The sequence below is a fragment of the Zalophus californianus genome, chromosome Y (genome assembly GCF_009762305.2).
Source record: "Zalophus californianus isolate mZalCal1 chromosome Y, mZalCal1.pri.v2, whole genome shotgun sequence".
Lineage (NCBI taxonomy): Eukaryota > Metazoa > Chordata > Mammalia > Carnivora > Otariidae > Zalophus > Zalophus californianus.
In genome coordinates, this window is record NC_045613.1 from 1,213,077 (window position 1) to 1,226,547 (window position 13,471).

At 38.7% G+C, this 13,471-nt stretch overlaps 1 protein-coding gene across 6 annotated transcripts in view; it reads right to left on the reverse strand.

Annotated features, from left to right (window-relative positions):
- Window positions 1-6,051: 6,051 nt before the first annotated feature.
- The window catches only part of LOC118356634 (protein WWC3-like), a 236,317-nt gene continuing 228,897 nt past the window's right edge, over window positions 6,052-13,471 (reverse strand). For 2 of the 6 annotated variants that reach the window (XM_035725934.1, XM_035725932.1), the window contains 4 exons: window positions 12,630-12,857; window positions 11,318-11,407; window positions 9,598-9,725; window positions 6,052-8,881 (listed from right to left, as the gene is read on the reverse strand). In XM_035725934.1, the coding sequence (XP_035581827.1) occupies window positions 8,815-8,881; window positions 9,598-9,725; window positions 11,318-11,407; window positions 12,630-12,857 (513 nt within the window). In that variant the 3' untranslated portion in view covers window positions 6,052-8,814. Of the gene's footprint in view, window positions 8,882-9,597; window positions 9,740-11,317; window positions 11,408-12,629; window positions 12,858-13,471 lie in introns of those variants that run through there. The other 4 variants (XR_004819864.1, XM_035725933.1, XR_004819865.1 and 1 more) reach the window with 4 other exon arrangements.

Below are 13,471 nucleotides of genomic sequence, written 5' to 3' on the forward strand. Positions count from 1 at the left end.
TAAAAGTAAAAATAAACTATTGGGGCTTCAACAAGATAAAAAGCTTTTGCACAGCAAAGGAAACAGTTGACAAAACTAAAAGGCAACCTATGGAATGGGAGAAGATATTTGCAAACATATTATCAGATAAATGGCTAGTTTCCAAAATCTATAAAGAAATTATCAAACTCCACACAGAAAATAAAGCAGCAGACCTGAACAGACAATTCTCCAAAGAAAACATAAAAATGGCTAACAGACACATGAAAAAATGCTCAACATTTTCCCCTGGCATCAGGGAAATACAAATAAAAACCACAATGAGATACCACTTCACATCTGTCAGAATGGCTCAAATTAACAACTCAGGAAACAACAAATATTGGAGAGGATGTGGAGAAAAGGGATCCTTCTTACACAGTTGGTGGGAATGCAAACTGAAGCACCAACTCTGGAAAACAGTATGGAAGTTCCTCAAGATGTTAAATAGATCTACTCTATGACCCAGCAATTGCACTACTAGGTATTTATCCAAAGGATACAAACATAGCACCCTGAAGGGGTGCACGCCAATGTTTATTGCATCAATGTCCACAATAGCCAAACTGCGGAAAAAGCCCAGATGCCCATGGACTGATGGATAGACAAGTAAGATATACACAAGTTGTATATGAAGATGTGGTACACACACACACACACACACACACACGGAATATTACTCAAACATCAAAAAGAATGAAACTTGCAATACATATATACACACATATACACAGGAAAAATAAGATGTGATATATATGTATATATAGATGATATATATGTGTATATATGATACATACACAAGGAATATTACTCAGCCATCAAAAAGAATGAAATCTTGCCATTTACAACTAGAGGGTATTATGCTAAGCAAAATAAGTCAGTCAGAGAAAGACAAACACGATATAATTTCACTCATATATGGAATTTAAGAAACAGATGAACATAGGGGAAGGGAAAGGAAAAATGAAACAAGATGAAATCAGAGAGGGAGATAAACCATAAGGGAATCTTAACTGTAGGACACAAACTGAGGGTTGCTGGAGGGGAGGTAGGTGGGGGGATGGGGTAACTGGGTGATATAATGAGCACTATGTGTTACATGCAAGTAATGAATCACTGAATTATAACCCTGAAACTAATAGTACACTACATGTTAACTAACTGAATTTAAATTAAAAAATTTTTAAAAGAATGCACACCTGAGTGAAGGACTTTGGATTCAGCCAAATTATTTTTAAGTATAAAAGCCACAGCCAATATGGTATCAACATATAAGAACTCCAGAATAGTGTTCTACTAGGCTTTTTCTGGGAAATTTACACACATAAGCTTTGCAGAATACTAAGAGGAGATAACAACAAAGACTGATGTCTTTTAGAATGACAAATACTTTATTTTATATACATATGTGTTTCAAATATATTTAAGATGTTTTGTTATATAAATTATATAAATTATATAAAGAACATAAAGGTATATACATATAAACATGATTGTATGTATATACATAAAATACTCATAGAACCTAACATAAAATAATGGTTTAAAAAAGAGAATATGTATGTTGGAATATAGCTCTGAAAATGTGGTAATCTCTATGCCCAATATTGTAGGGTTCAGATTCCACCCCACCCACCCGGCCCCCAGCATTGCGTGCTCTACTGATTGAGCCCACCAGGTGCCCAAATAGAGAACATTCTTGCTTTTATTGTGACATTCAGAGAAACTAACTATAACTTAAGCCACAGAGAGAACAAATTTAAAATGACACATGTAAATAAATATCTCCTAGGTTAACAAGGAAATACAAAGGAGATTAACAATTACAAGATTGTTACAAAAAATAATTAAATCCGTTGACAGTGGGAAAATGAATAATATCAATTTGGTTTTGGCAATATAAATAGTAAAATGAAACTACCCAACCCTAACAACTATTTAAAAAAGAACATTTAAGGGAAAAAAGTACATCTAAGTAAACCAGAAGAAAACAGAAAAAAACAGTATTTCACAAACTATAAAATAGAAATAGTACAGTTAAAACCAAAGCTGATTATCTTTAAAATAAAAATATAGGGGCGCCTGGGTGGCTCAGTTGGTTAAGCGACTGCCTTCGGCTCAGGTCATGATCCTGGAGTCCCGGGATCGAGTCCCACATCGGGCTCCCTACTCAGCGGGGAGTCTGCTTCTCCCTCTGACCCTCTTCCCTCTCGTGCTCTGTATCTCTCATTCTCTCTCTCTCAAATAAATAAATAAAATCTTTAAAAAAAAAAATAAAATAAAATAAAAAAAAAATAAAAATATAATGCCTGGTGTGCCTGGGTGGCTCAGATGGTTAAACGTCTGCCTTCAGCTCAGGTCATGATCCCAGGGCCCCGGGATCGAGCCCCACATCGGGCTCCTGGCTCAGCGGGGAGCCTGCTTCTCCCTCTCCCTCTCTCCCTGCTCATGCTCTCTCTCTCTGTATCTCTGTGTCTCAAATGAATAAATAAAATCTTTAAAAAAAAAGAATATAATGCCTAATCTAATAAAAAGGAAATGGAGAAAGGCAAATATACAAAGTTAAGTTAAAAAGGAGAAAATAATTATGAAAATGAAATTACAAAAGACATTAACCTGTATGGCTCTATACAAGTAAATTTTAAGTCACAGATGAAATAGTTTTAAAACAAATGAATTACCAAAATAAACCTTTAAACAAGTATAAAAGATCAATTTCCACACAAGAAATATAGTAAAAAAAAAATACTCCTTTTAATTTCATAACACTTAATAAAATAGAAATTGATGGAAGGTTTCCTTAACATCATGAATCTATTTGTAGAATTCACTCCTAAAGCCAACACCTGGCTTAATGTAGAAACCCTAGCATTTTCACTAAAGTCAGAAAATGATGAAATAGTTTTGTATGTATATGGTGTGTATGTATATCTTTGTTTTCTAAGCTTACATGTACAAATGTTAATACACATTACATATATAAATATACACATATTTGTATGTATATAAAGACAGAAAATAAAACAGGAATAAATCTTCAAAGAAATATGCAAAACTCATATAAGTGAATCTGTAACACATCCCAGAAAGACTTGAACAAATAGAAAGGCATAATAAAAATCTTAGATGATTCAACATCATAAACATATCAGTTCTCCTGAATGAAGCTAACCCCCCTAGTTTACAATTTAAACAAAAATTAACTCAAAATGGACAAAAGACCTAAATACAAAGGTAAAACCACAAAATTCATAGATGTGTTAAAATCTTCATGACCTTGTTTTCCCATGCTTTCTTAGTATGAAAACTATCAAAAGCATAAGCAACAAAAGAAAAAATATACAAAGTGAACTTTGTCTAAATAAAAAAAGTTTCATACACCAAAGACCACCAGCATGAGTAAAAAGAGAACCCAAGGAATGAGAAAATATACTTCCAAATCATATTATTTGGTATTTAATATTCAAAAGATAAAAATGAAACACATGTATACAAATGGCAGCTTAATTATACATAAAAAATACTCCTAAGAACTTTAAAATTCAGCAATATCACTACATATTTCTGGTGGCATTTACCTTAAACCCTAAAATAGGAAACTATTTTGTACATGTGTGATGAGGAATTAAGGAAATTAGTAATTATGGGATATTCTATCATTCAACTTTAGAAGAGCCAAAGGTTTACAGTAGTCAAACTAATTCTTCATCAGGAGAAATGTGATATGAAAGTGTATTATTGTCATAGTTCTCCAGAGAAATAGACTTCAGTATTTATTATTATTTATTATTTGGTATTGGATCATGTGATTATGTAGGTTGAAAAGTCTCAAGACCTGCAGCCAGCAAGCTAGAGGTCCAGGAGAAACAGTGGTATATGTCCCAGTCCAAAAGCTGGCCAGCTTGAGACCCAGCAAAGTCGGTATTTCAATTGAAGTTGTAAGGGTGAAAGAGACCAAAGTTCCAGGTCAAGTGGTCAAGCCAGAGGAGTTCCCAGATTAGCAGAAGGATCAGCCTTTTTGTTTCATTCATCCTTCAACAATTGGAAGCTCACCACATGGGGGAGGACTATCACTTAGTGCACAATTCAAATGTCAATCTTATCCAGAAATACCAATAGACACATTCAGAATATTGCTTGCCCAAATGTCTGGGCACTCTGAGTCCCAACCAAGTTGACATATGAAATTAAGCACCACAAATCCACACTGTCAACATGACATCCATATAACTCTCCTTAAACCATACTTAATTTCCAAATAAAGACAATAACAAGGTGTAATTCTGCCTAACTAACTACCCTATGTACAACTGGAAATATACTAATGCCTTCCCCAGAAGAGGAAGTAAAGCCTTGAGTTGTTTTTAATCTTCTTGAAATACCATAACTTAATAAATATGATGTAAAATTAATAGTACTTAAACACTATACAACTGTTAAAATGGTAAGAGATAGAAGAAAACACAACACATACTTATTTCACCAGGAAAGGCCACATGGCACACAGCTAGAAAGCAGCATCTGCAGCAAGAAAAGAGCCATCATCCAAATTCTATTACAATGTCCACCAGAACTGTAAAAAAATAAATCTGTTGTTTAAGCCACCCAGTCTATGGTGCTTTGTTATAGAAACCTGAACTGAACTGGTGTCCTAATGGCTATTTTTGCAAAAAATGGGAAAGCTAAAATTCATATGGGATTGCAAGGGTTCCAGAAGTCCCCAAAATACTGAAAATAAGAACAATGTTGGAGGTTTCATACTTCCTGATTTCAAAATTTACTACAAAGCTATAGTTATCAAAATAGTATGGTTATGGCATAAAGATAAGTATAGGTACCTATGGAATTGAATAGAGAGCCTAGAAATAAACCCATACAACTATGTTGATTTCAACAAGGATTCCATTTAGAAAAATATGAATAATCTCTTCAACAAATGGTGGGTGGACAACTGGATTTCTACATGCATTAGAATGAAGTTAGATTCCTATCACACATTATGTGCAAAAACTAACTCAAAATTGATTAACAATAAAGTAAACCATTAAACTCACAGAAGGGGTAAATCCTCATGACCTTGGGTTTGCAAATGGTCTCTTAGATATCAGAGCAAAAGTATGAGCCATATACACACACACACACACACACACACACACACGATAAATTTGACTCAATGAAAATTGAATCTTTTCTGCAATAAAGAACACAATTAGTAGAAATAAAGCCAGTGCATAGAAGGGGAGAAAATATTTGCAATCATATACCAAGTGTCTAATATGCAGGTATACATAAAGAACTCATACAATTCAACAATTAAACAAGTCAGTTAAAATATCACCAAAGGACTTTATGACGTGTTTGTTCAAGGTTCTTCCTGACACAGAGTTCCAATAAGAACTATAGGAGCATCTTTTGTTGTAACACGTACTTTATATTTATGATGACATTTTTTTTTAAGATTTTTTTTTTTTGCGAGAGAGAGGGAGAGAGTGAAAGAACATGAGCAGGGGGATTGGCAGAGGGAGAGAAGCAGAATCCCGCTGAGCAGGAAGCTCGATGTGGGGTTCGATCCCATGACTCCGAGATCATGAACTGAGCTGAAGGCAGATGCCTAACAGACTGAGCCACCGAAGCGCCCTGTTGCTAACTTCCGAAATACTTAAAGAAAAAAATGTGAAACCAGTATCGTTTGTTATTCAAAAGTTTGTTATGAAAGTTCTTTAAGTTTCTGTTAATGATGGCAACCTTAGAAAGCCTTAGATAACCACCGGATGGGAAGTGAAATATTTACAGATGAAATATTATGTAGGAACTGCTTCAAATATGAGAAGTGGATGGAAGTGCAGGTGAAAGAAGACTGGCCATGACTGATTCCTGTTGACATTGGATGAGAGGACCATGAGGGTTGATTTTGGTATTGTATTTTTAGACATTAATCTCCATAACTTAAAAAAAATAAAAAACACATTTCCACTCTGTTCTTTGAAAAACTAGTTTAATTTTAAGAATTTCAAACAATACAAATGACACAGAGAAAATGGTGACAAAAATAAAGAGGGAAATACTGATTATAACTTATTCCCACAATAGAGGGATATTTATTTAAGCAGTTATCAACAAAAGTTTCAGAATGCAGTGATCAGATGAAGTAAAAAACAAATTGTCTTCTACTTGAAGTATTATTTTTGGAGAAGCTTGTAGTAGATTTCTGACAGTTTCTTGAAAAGGGATGTAAACATTAGCAATTCCACCTCTGACCACTTTGACTAGAATTGCTAGTAAGGCACTTTTACTCATCAGAAAGCATAGCATATGAGCACACTACAAGTCATATAATTTATGACATCTCCATGAGGGGAGCAATTTGTCTGTGGCAGTGTTTAGAATAGTGCCTTGTATGTAGAAGGTACTCAGTAAATATTTGTTTTATTAATAATATGAATACAGGAAAAAATATATGAATGACTGGCTTCTAAATCATAATTGAAGATATATTTTATGCTACTTTATGATGGGGTCATAAAACTTAAGGGCATATAAAAAATAAACATAAAGCAATACGACTTTACTTTTCTGATAGTGTAAGATATTCTCTTGGTAGCTGTAATGGTCAAAAGCTGCAAGATGAAGTGCTCCTATCTGTCTACAAAAGTTTAACAATGACCACTTCTCTTTTCCAGCATGGATAATGAACACTGAAGGAGGCAGCCCTCCATGGGCAACCTCAAACTTATCTTCATTTTCCTTCATTTTACTATGATGCCACTGGGCTACAAAAGCAATCATATGTAGGTTATGGCAGGGTAAAATAAAACAGGGGTGGTAAACCCAAGAGGCCAGTAAACTGCCACGGAAGCGGGCCTTTATTTATGTTTGGTAAAGGTGGGGTTAAAAAAAGAACAGCAACACTTCTAAATAAAAATCTGTGGGATGGTGGAATGGATAGGGAGGGATTTTTGTAAGCAGTGAAATTTATTCAAGAACAGTTATTTGAGGATTTCTATATTGGCACAGCTGCTAAAAAAAAAAAAAAGAGCAGATAGGCAATGCATGCCAGGAAGTCTTCCTGCATTAACATCCATGCACCAAAGACATAATTTGCCATCTGCATCCTCTAGCATCCAATGGCAGAGTTGTTAGATTTTAAAGTTTCAGCAGTTGCAGGGAGTTAAAGAGGGCCTTACTATCTTCAGCTAATTAACCATGCTGTCTGCTTAGCTGGTTGTGATAAGAAATGCTTTGTGAGTCTCTAACATTATGTACATATACTAAGAAACTGAGAAGAGGGGGTGGGAAAGGAGACCAGAGGTACAAAGAGATGGCAACAGATGACAACCGTTAAAAGCCTGAAGTTTCGGCCATAGAATTACTGAGAAACTACATTATTATAATAATTCAATTATCAATGAAATGCTTTCACAAAATTTATTTTTAATGCAATTGAAAAGAAAGGCAGCTTATACAAACAGAGATTCCATAACAATGAAAAGAGAGGCACAGTGATTAAAAGAGACATCTTCAAAGGAAAAGAGGGGGAAGAAAGATGTACAGGATGAGTTGTATTTTCTTTTACATTTTGTGTGACTCAACCTTGTTTATTAATGCAGAGCCTCATAAAGGAGAGTGCATTTTATATATAATAGGTATATATTAGGCAAAATATTTGTATCATTTAGCATTTTAAAAGAATATTGGTATATTTTTATTAAATAATTTTTTTCCCTCAAGAACTACTTCTAAGATTTCTTAGGAAATACTGGGTAGACTCCAGTATGGGGGGGGCGGAGTTTGATTTAAATCAAATACTCTCCTGTCAGTGACTCACTGGGTAACTGCCGGTTACCGACGCATGCTTGCCTCCTTCCACAAACAAGCTCCTTCAAAGGCCATCACTTCTACGTTATAAGCGCTGTGTCCACCCGTGCACTCAAGGATTCTCTGAAAACACGCGCTCCTAGTTCTCGTCACTTCCCTTCATGACAGAGTCATAGTGCAGGAGCTCCACGCTGCCTCGCTGGTCATGATCGGATGGGGCAGACTCAAAGCGGGGGCTGCCTGTGGTCTGGTGAGGGCAGGCAGTGTGGCCAGCCACGCTGGATAGGCAGGCTGAAGGCTGGGGGCCTGCCTCAGACTCCCAGTGAGCACACAAAGACACACAAGACAACAGGAGAGGCTGTTGGTGCGCAGTCCGCATGGGAGAGAGCTCAGCAACGCACGCGTGGCAGGTGAGCGGCTCCTGGGGCCGCTGCGGGTGGTATCAGAAGCGAACGCAGAGTGCGGAGTGTACAAGATACATGGTAAATACACATATCGGAAACTGATACAAGTGACGAATTCAGCAGAGTGTTTGCATTTTGGGTGTCAGAAACAAAACCGGCCCCAAGTTCCATTCTACTGCATGACAAATACTGAAGCACAAAATTTTAGTCTTAAAATACATCTTAAAGTCAATATTTTCTTTGGAGGAGAAAGAAAAGTACTATAAATAAATTACAATACAATGAATTTGCCTGAACTCACTTTGTTTGTCTTCCAGGCTTTAAGTGTAATAAAATAGTGTAAAAACTGTACACTATTAACATGATAGTTGATCTTTTACAAAATAACGTTTTGAGATGTTAATTTCACAACAAGGACAGGTTAAACCCTGCTCCTGTCACTTACAAAATACATATTTATAGACTTAAAAACAAAATGTTAATAGCTTTGCGAAAACATTTTAAAGACAAATTTAGGTAGTCTAAGAACTTCATGAAAATGAAACAGATAAATACTTCATGTGTACAACACACTACATCATACATCATCGACTGGAAGAGGAGGTATTCTAATTCTTGGTCTTGTAAAAAATGCTATCTTCTCCCTGAGTTTGGAAAGAATGATGTTACACATTTTATGTAGACACTGAAAGCTATCATGAGGCTCTCATATTAATAATCACTCTTCTTACTTATAGAACATGCAGAATTTGGTTTGTCGTAATACGTATGTTTGCATACAAATTTTCAAAATTGTAGTAGAAGTTATGATACTCAGAGTCGGATTTATCCCTACTGTGTAGAACAGTGCCTGCTATCTAGTCAGTTCTCAGTAAATGTTTATCAATAAATGAATACGTTTCAAAATATGAGTTCTAAATTACTTGAAGGAACACTCTTACAATATTTTGTTCAATCAAAAGTTAATTAAAAGGGCAAACGTGACACATATGTACATGTGTAAATCATGTGATATATAATAGCAAACATTTGGAAAGAAGTAGCATGTTATAAAAGTACATAAGCAAATTATATTTACTATATGAAATACAGTCATGAAAAAGATAATGTAGCAACATCTGGTATTTTCATTCCTAAAAGCTGAGTGCAAAATTAAACATTAAGTGAAAACAGCTGGTATTTTAAAATAAATTTATAGAAAAAGATCAGAAGAAAACATCAAATGCTAACAGGAATGAGGATTCCTGTTCTGTTCTCAAATTTCCTTTTTTTTTTTTAATATTTACTTTACTTTTTTATATTGACGAAGGTATGACAGTAAAAAGGAAAGCAAGGAAGTGGAGCCTGCAGCCTTCCCTACCTGAAGGTCTGCACTTGGATTGGCTCTTTGTGGTTCTGCCCACGCAGCTGGCAGACCCCTTTGGAGGCCTTCTTCAGCATCTTCTCAACTGCCTGTTCTTGATGGAAGTCAAGTTTGGTCTGTCTTGTCTGGAATGGCAACACTGGATGAATGAAGCATTTTTACTTCTAGTTTTAAGGAAGAATAAATAAAACTACTCCTAGCTTTGGGGTCCCACAGGGGAGAAAGACCTGCCCCATCCACACACACCCGTGCAACAGGGAATCTTCACAGGAGCTACCAGCGTGTCTGGTATCATGCCTTGCAGACACCACAACATTCTACCACAAAGTGGAGAGTGGCAATGCCAGCACTAGGGCTTGGGGATCTTCCTTCCAGCAGCCCCTCACCTGAGGAAGCTGCAAAGGAGTTGGGTCAGCATTACTGAAAGAAAGGATAAGAATCATATAATCCTCTCCAAAGATACAGAAAAAGCATTTGACAAGTACAGCATCCTTCCTTGATAAAAATGCTCAACACTGTAGGGGTAGGGGGCACACACCTCGACATCATTAAGGCCACATATGAAAGACCCATAGCTAATATCCTCCTCAGGGACACAACTGAGAGTTTTCCCCCTAAGGAAAAGTACAGGACCACGGCGGGGATGTCCACTCTCACCACTCTGGTCCAGCCTAGTCCCCAAAGGCATAGCTTCTGCAATCAGACCACCAAAAGGCATCCAAGTTGGCAAAGAAGAATTCACACAATCACTTTCTGCAGACCCTCATGAGAGTCTATATAGACTACCTGGAAGACTCCACAAAAATAACAAGAATTTTTAAAAAACCTGCCAGAACTGCTGCGGGAATTCCCTTCTATCCAGGATAACAAAGCAATGCACAGAAGTCTGTTGCATTTCTGCACACCCACAATGCAACATCTCAGAGAGATGTCAAGGAATCGATCCCATTCCCAACTGCAACCCAAACCATAAGACACTAGAAGGAAGCGTCAGCAAAGAGGTCAAAGATGTGTGCTCTGAAAACTATGAACACTTATGAGAGAAACTGAGGAAGACACAAAGAATTGGAAGCCCTTTCCATACTCATGGATTGGGAGAAGAAATTCCATTGCCATGGTGAAGTCACAACCCGTAGCCATGTCCACACCTAAGGCAATCCCTATAAAAGCCACACCAGCATTTTTCACAGAGCTGCAACAAATGCTTCTCAAAAGAGAAGAGCCCCTGCAAAGTCCCCAGAGAAGCCAAGGGAATGTGGAAAAAGAACAGCAAAGCCGGAGGCATCCCAATTCCGGACTTCAGGCTGTATGACCAAGCTGTCCTCACAAAGGATACACACATAAAGCCAAGGGAACAGAACAGAGAACCCAGACAGAAATGGACCCTGGATGATGGTCCTGGCACAAAGACACACACATAAAGCCAAGGGAACAGAATAGAGAACCCAGATAGAAATGGACCCTGGATGATGGTCCTGGCACAAAGACACACACATAAAGCCAAGGGAACAGAATAGAGAACCCAGACAGAAATGGACCCTTCACTCGATGGTCAAGTCATCTTGGACAGAGCACAGAGAATATCCAAGGGACAAAAGACAGTCTCCACAGATGGTGGTGGGAATGCTGGACCGACAGCCACATGCAGAAGAAAGACGCTGGGCCCCTCGCTTCCCCGACACACAGAAAATCGACTCAAAATGGATGAAAGACCTACCTGGTAGACAGGAACCCAGCAACACCCTAGAGGAGAAGGCAGGCAGCACCTGCTTTGAGCTGGGCCACAGCAACTTCTTACTCCACACATCTCCAGAGGCAAGGGAAACAAAGGCACAGTTGAATGACTGGAACATCATTGGGTTTAATGCCTTGGGCACAGCCAAGGAAACAATCAACCAGGCTAAAAGGCAACCTCCAGAAAGGGAGAAGAGATGCCCAAATGACACGCCCGAAGGTCCTTCCCCCACTTGACCCCCCAAACACCAAAGCTCCAGCCAAGACGGGTCAGAAGACACGAACAGACATTGCTCCAAAGAAGACACAGGAAGAAATGCTCCCCCTCCCTCATCATTGCAGAAATAGAAATCCACACTACTGTGAGATGCCACCTCACACTGCTCAGAGTGGCTCAGATAAACAACTCAGGAGACAACAGATGCAGGCCAGGATGTGGAGAAAGGGGAGCCCTCTTGCACTCTTGGTGGGAATGTAAGCTGGGGCAGCCACTCTGGAAAACAGTAGGGAGGTGCATCAGGAAGTTGAAAACAGAGCTACCCTACAACCCAGCAATTGCACTACTGGGTATTTACCCCAAAGATACAAAGGTAGTGATCCCAAGGGGCACCTGTACCCCAATGTTCATAGCAGTAATGTCCACAATAGCCAAACTTTGGAAGGGGCTGAGATGCCCTTCAACAGATGAATGGATAAAGAAGATGTGGTCCATATATACAATGGAATATTACTCAGCCATCAGAAAGGATGAAATCTTGCCATTTGAAATGATGTGAATGGACGTAAACGGTATTATTCCGAGGGAAATAAGTCAACAGAGAAAGACAATTACATGATTTCACTCATATGTGCAACATAAGAACAGAACAGATGAACATGGGATGGGAAGGAAAAATAAAATAAGGTGCAATCAGAGAGGGAAACAAACAATAAGAGACTGTTAACTCTAGGAAACAAACATGGTTGCTGGAGGGGAGGTGGGTGAGGAAAAGGGGTAACTGGGTGATGGAATGAGCACTGGGTATTATATGCAACTGATGAATCCCTGACCTCTACCTCTGAAACTAATAATATACTATATGTTAACTAAATGATTTTAAATTAAAAAAAAAAAAAAGACGTGTGTTGGTACATCTGGAAACACCAGCTGCCTGGCCCACAGAGGGAGAAACCCAGCTCCTTCAGACGGGCACTTAGAGAGTTTAAAGTACAGCGTCATCTTCATGACCAGGCGGGCCCAAGATGCCAGAGGGACTCCGTGGCAGGCCCCTCCAGGCAGGGCCCCGGCCTCTCACCTGCCTTTCTGCTTCCTTCAGCAGGCTCCGGAATCGCTCGTCCCGCAGCACCCAGTGGGGGAGGTCTGTCTGGCCCCGGTGCTGTGCGTCTTCTAAGCGCTGCCTCAGTTCACGCAGGGTGCAGATCTCCTCGTTCAGCTGCCTCTGCCGCGTTCTGGAGGCCTGGAGATCCAGCTCCAGGTCCAGGGAGGTGCGGGCCATGAGCTCGGCCACGGAGGACTTGCAGGGCTGCGGGAGACGTTAGCTGTGAACACACACGCTGCGCGGACACCAGGGCGCCGCGCAGCCAGCGAGCTCCGCCGTCCGCGAGGTCCTTCCACAACGTATGCGGACTGACGGGTGAAGCGCAGCTACTGGACAGGTGCTTCTCTACGCATGACCAATGTGAAACAAACGTAGGATTTGGGCTAGATTAATTTAAGTCTCTAGTTCAATATCAAGTTAGTGATGGAAATGATGTGCTTTAATGATGCCCTATGCATTTGCAGAGACAGATCTTTATCTGAGACTGGCAGAATTAAAAATGGGTACAATGTTAAGTGTTACAGACTATACATTAAATATATAAAAATTTCCAAGTGTTTGTAAAATTTCATTTTGCACTTATATCTAGAAAGATAGTTTGTATGCAAAGGTGATTCACCTATTTTACAATATGAAAAAAAAAACCCGTTATATATAACAGGTAATTAACAGGTAATAAAGTCAGCATAATATGTGACCATTGTAAAAAGCTGAAAAGTATATATGAGCATGGGGGTTCCCACCGTGGTTTCCAAGGGATAGTAATAAGTTCTCCTTGCCCGTAGCCCGGGCACTGCGAAGCTTGGGTTACAGTGGGC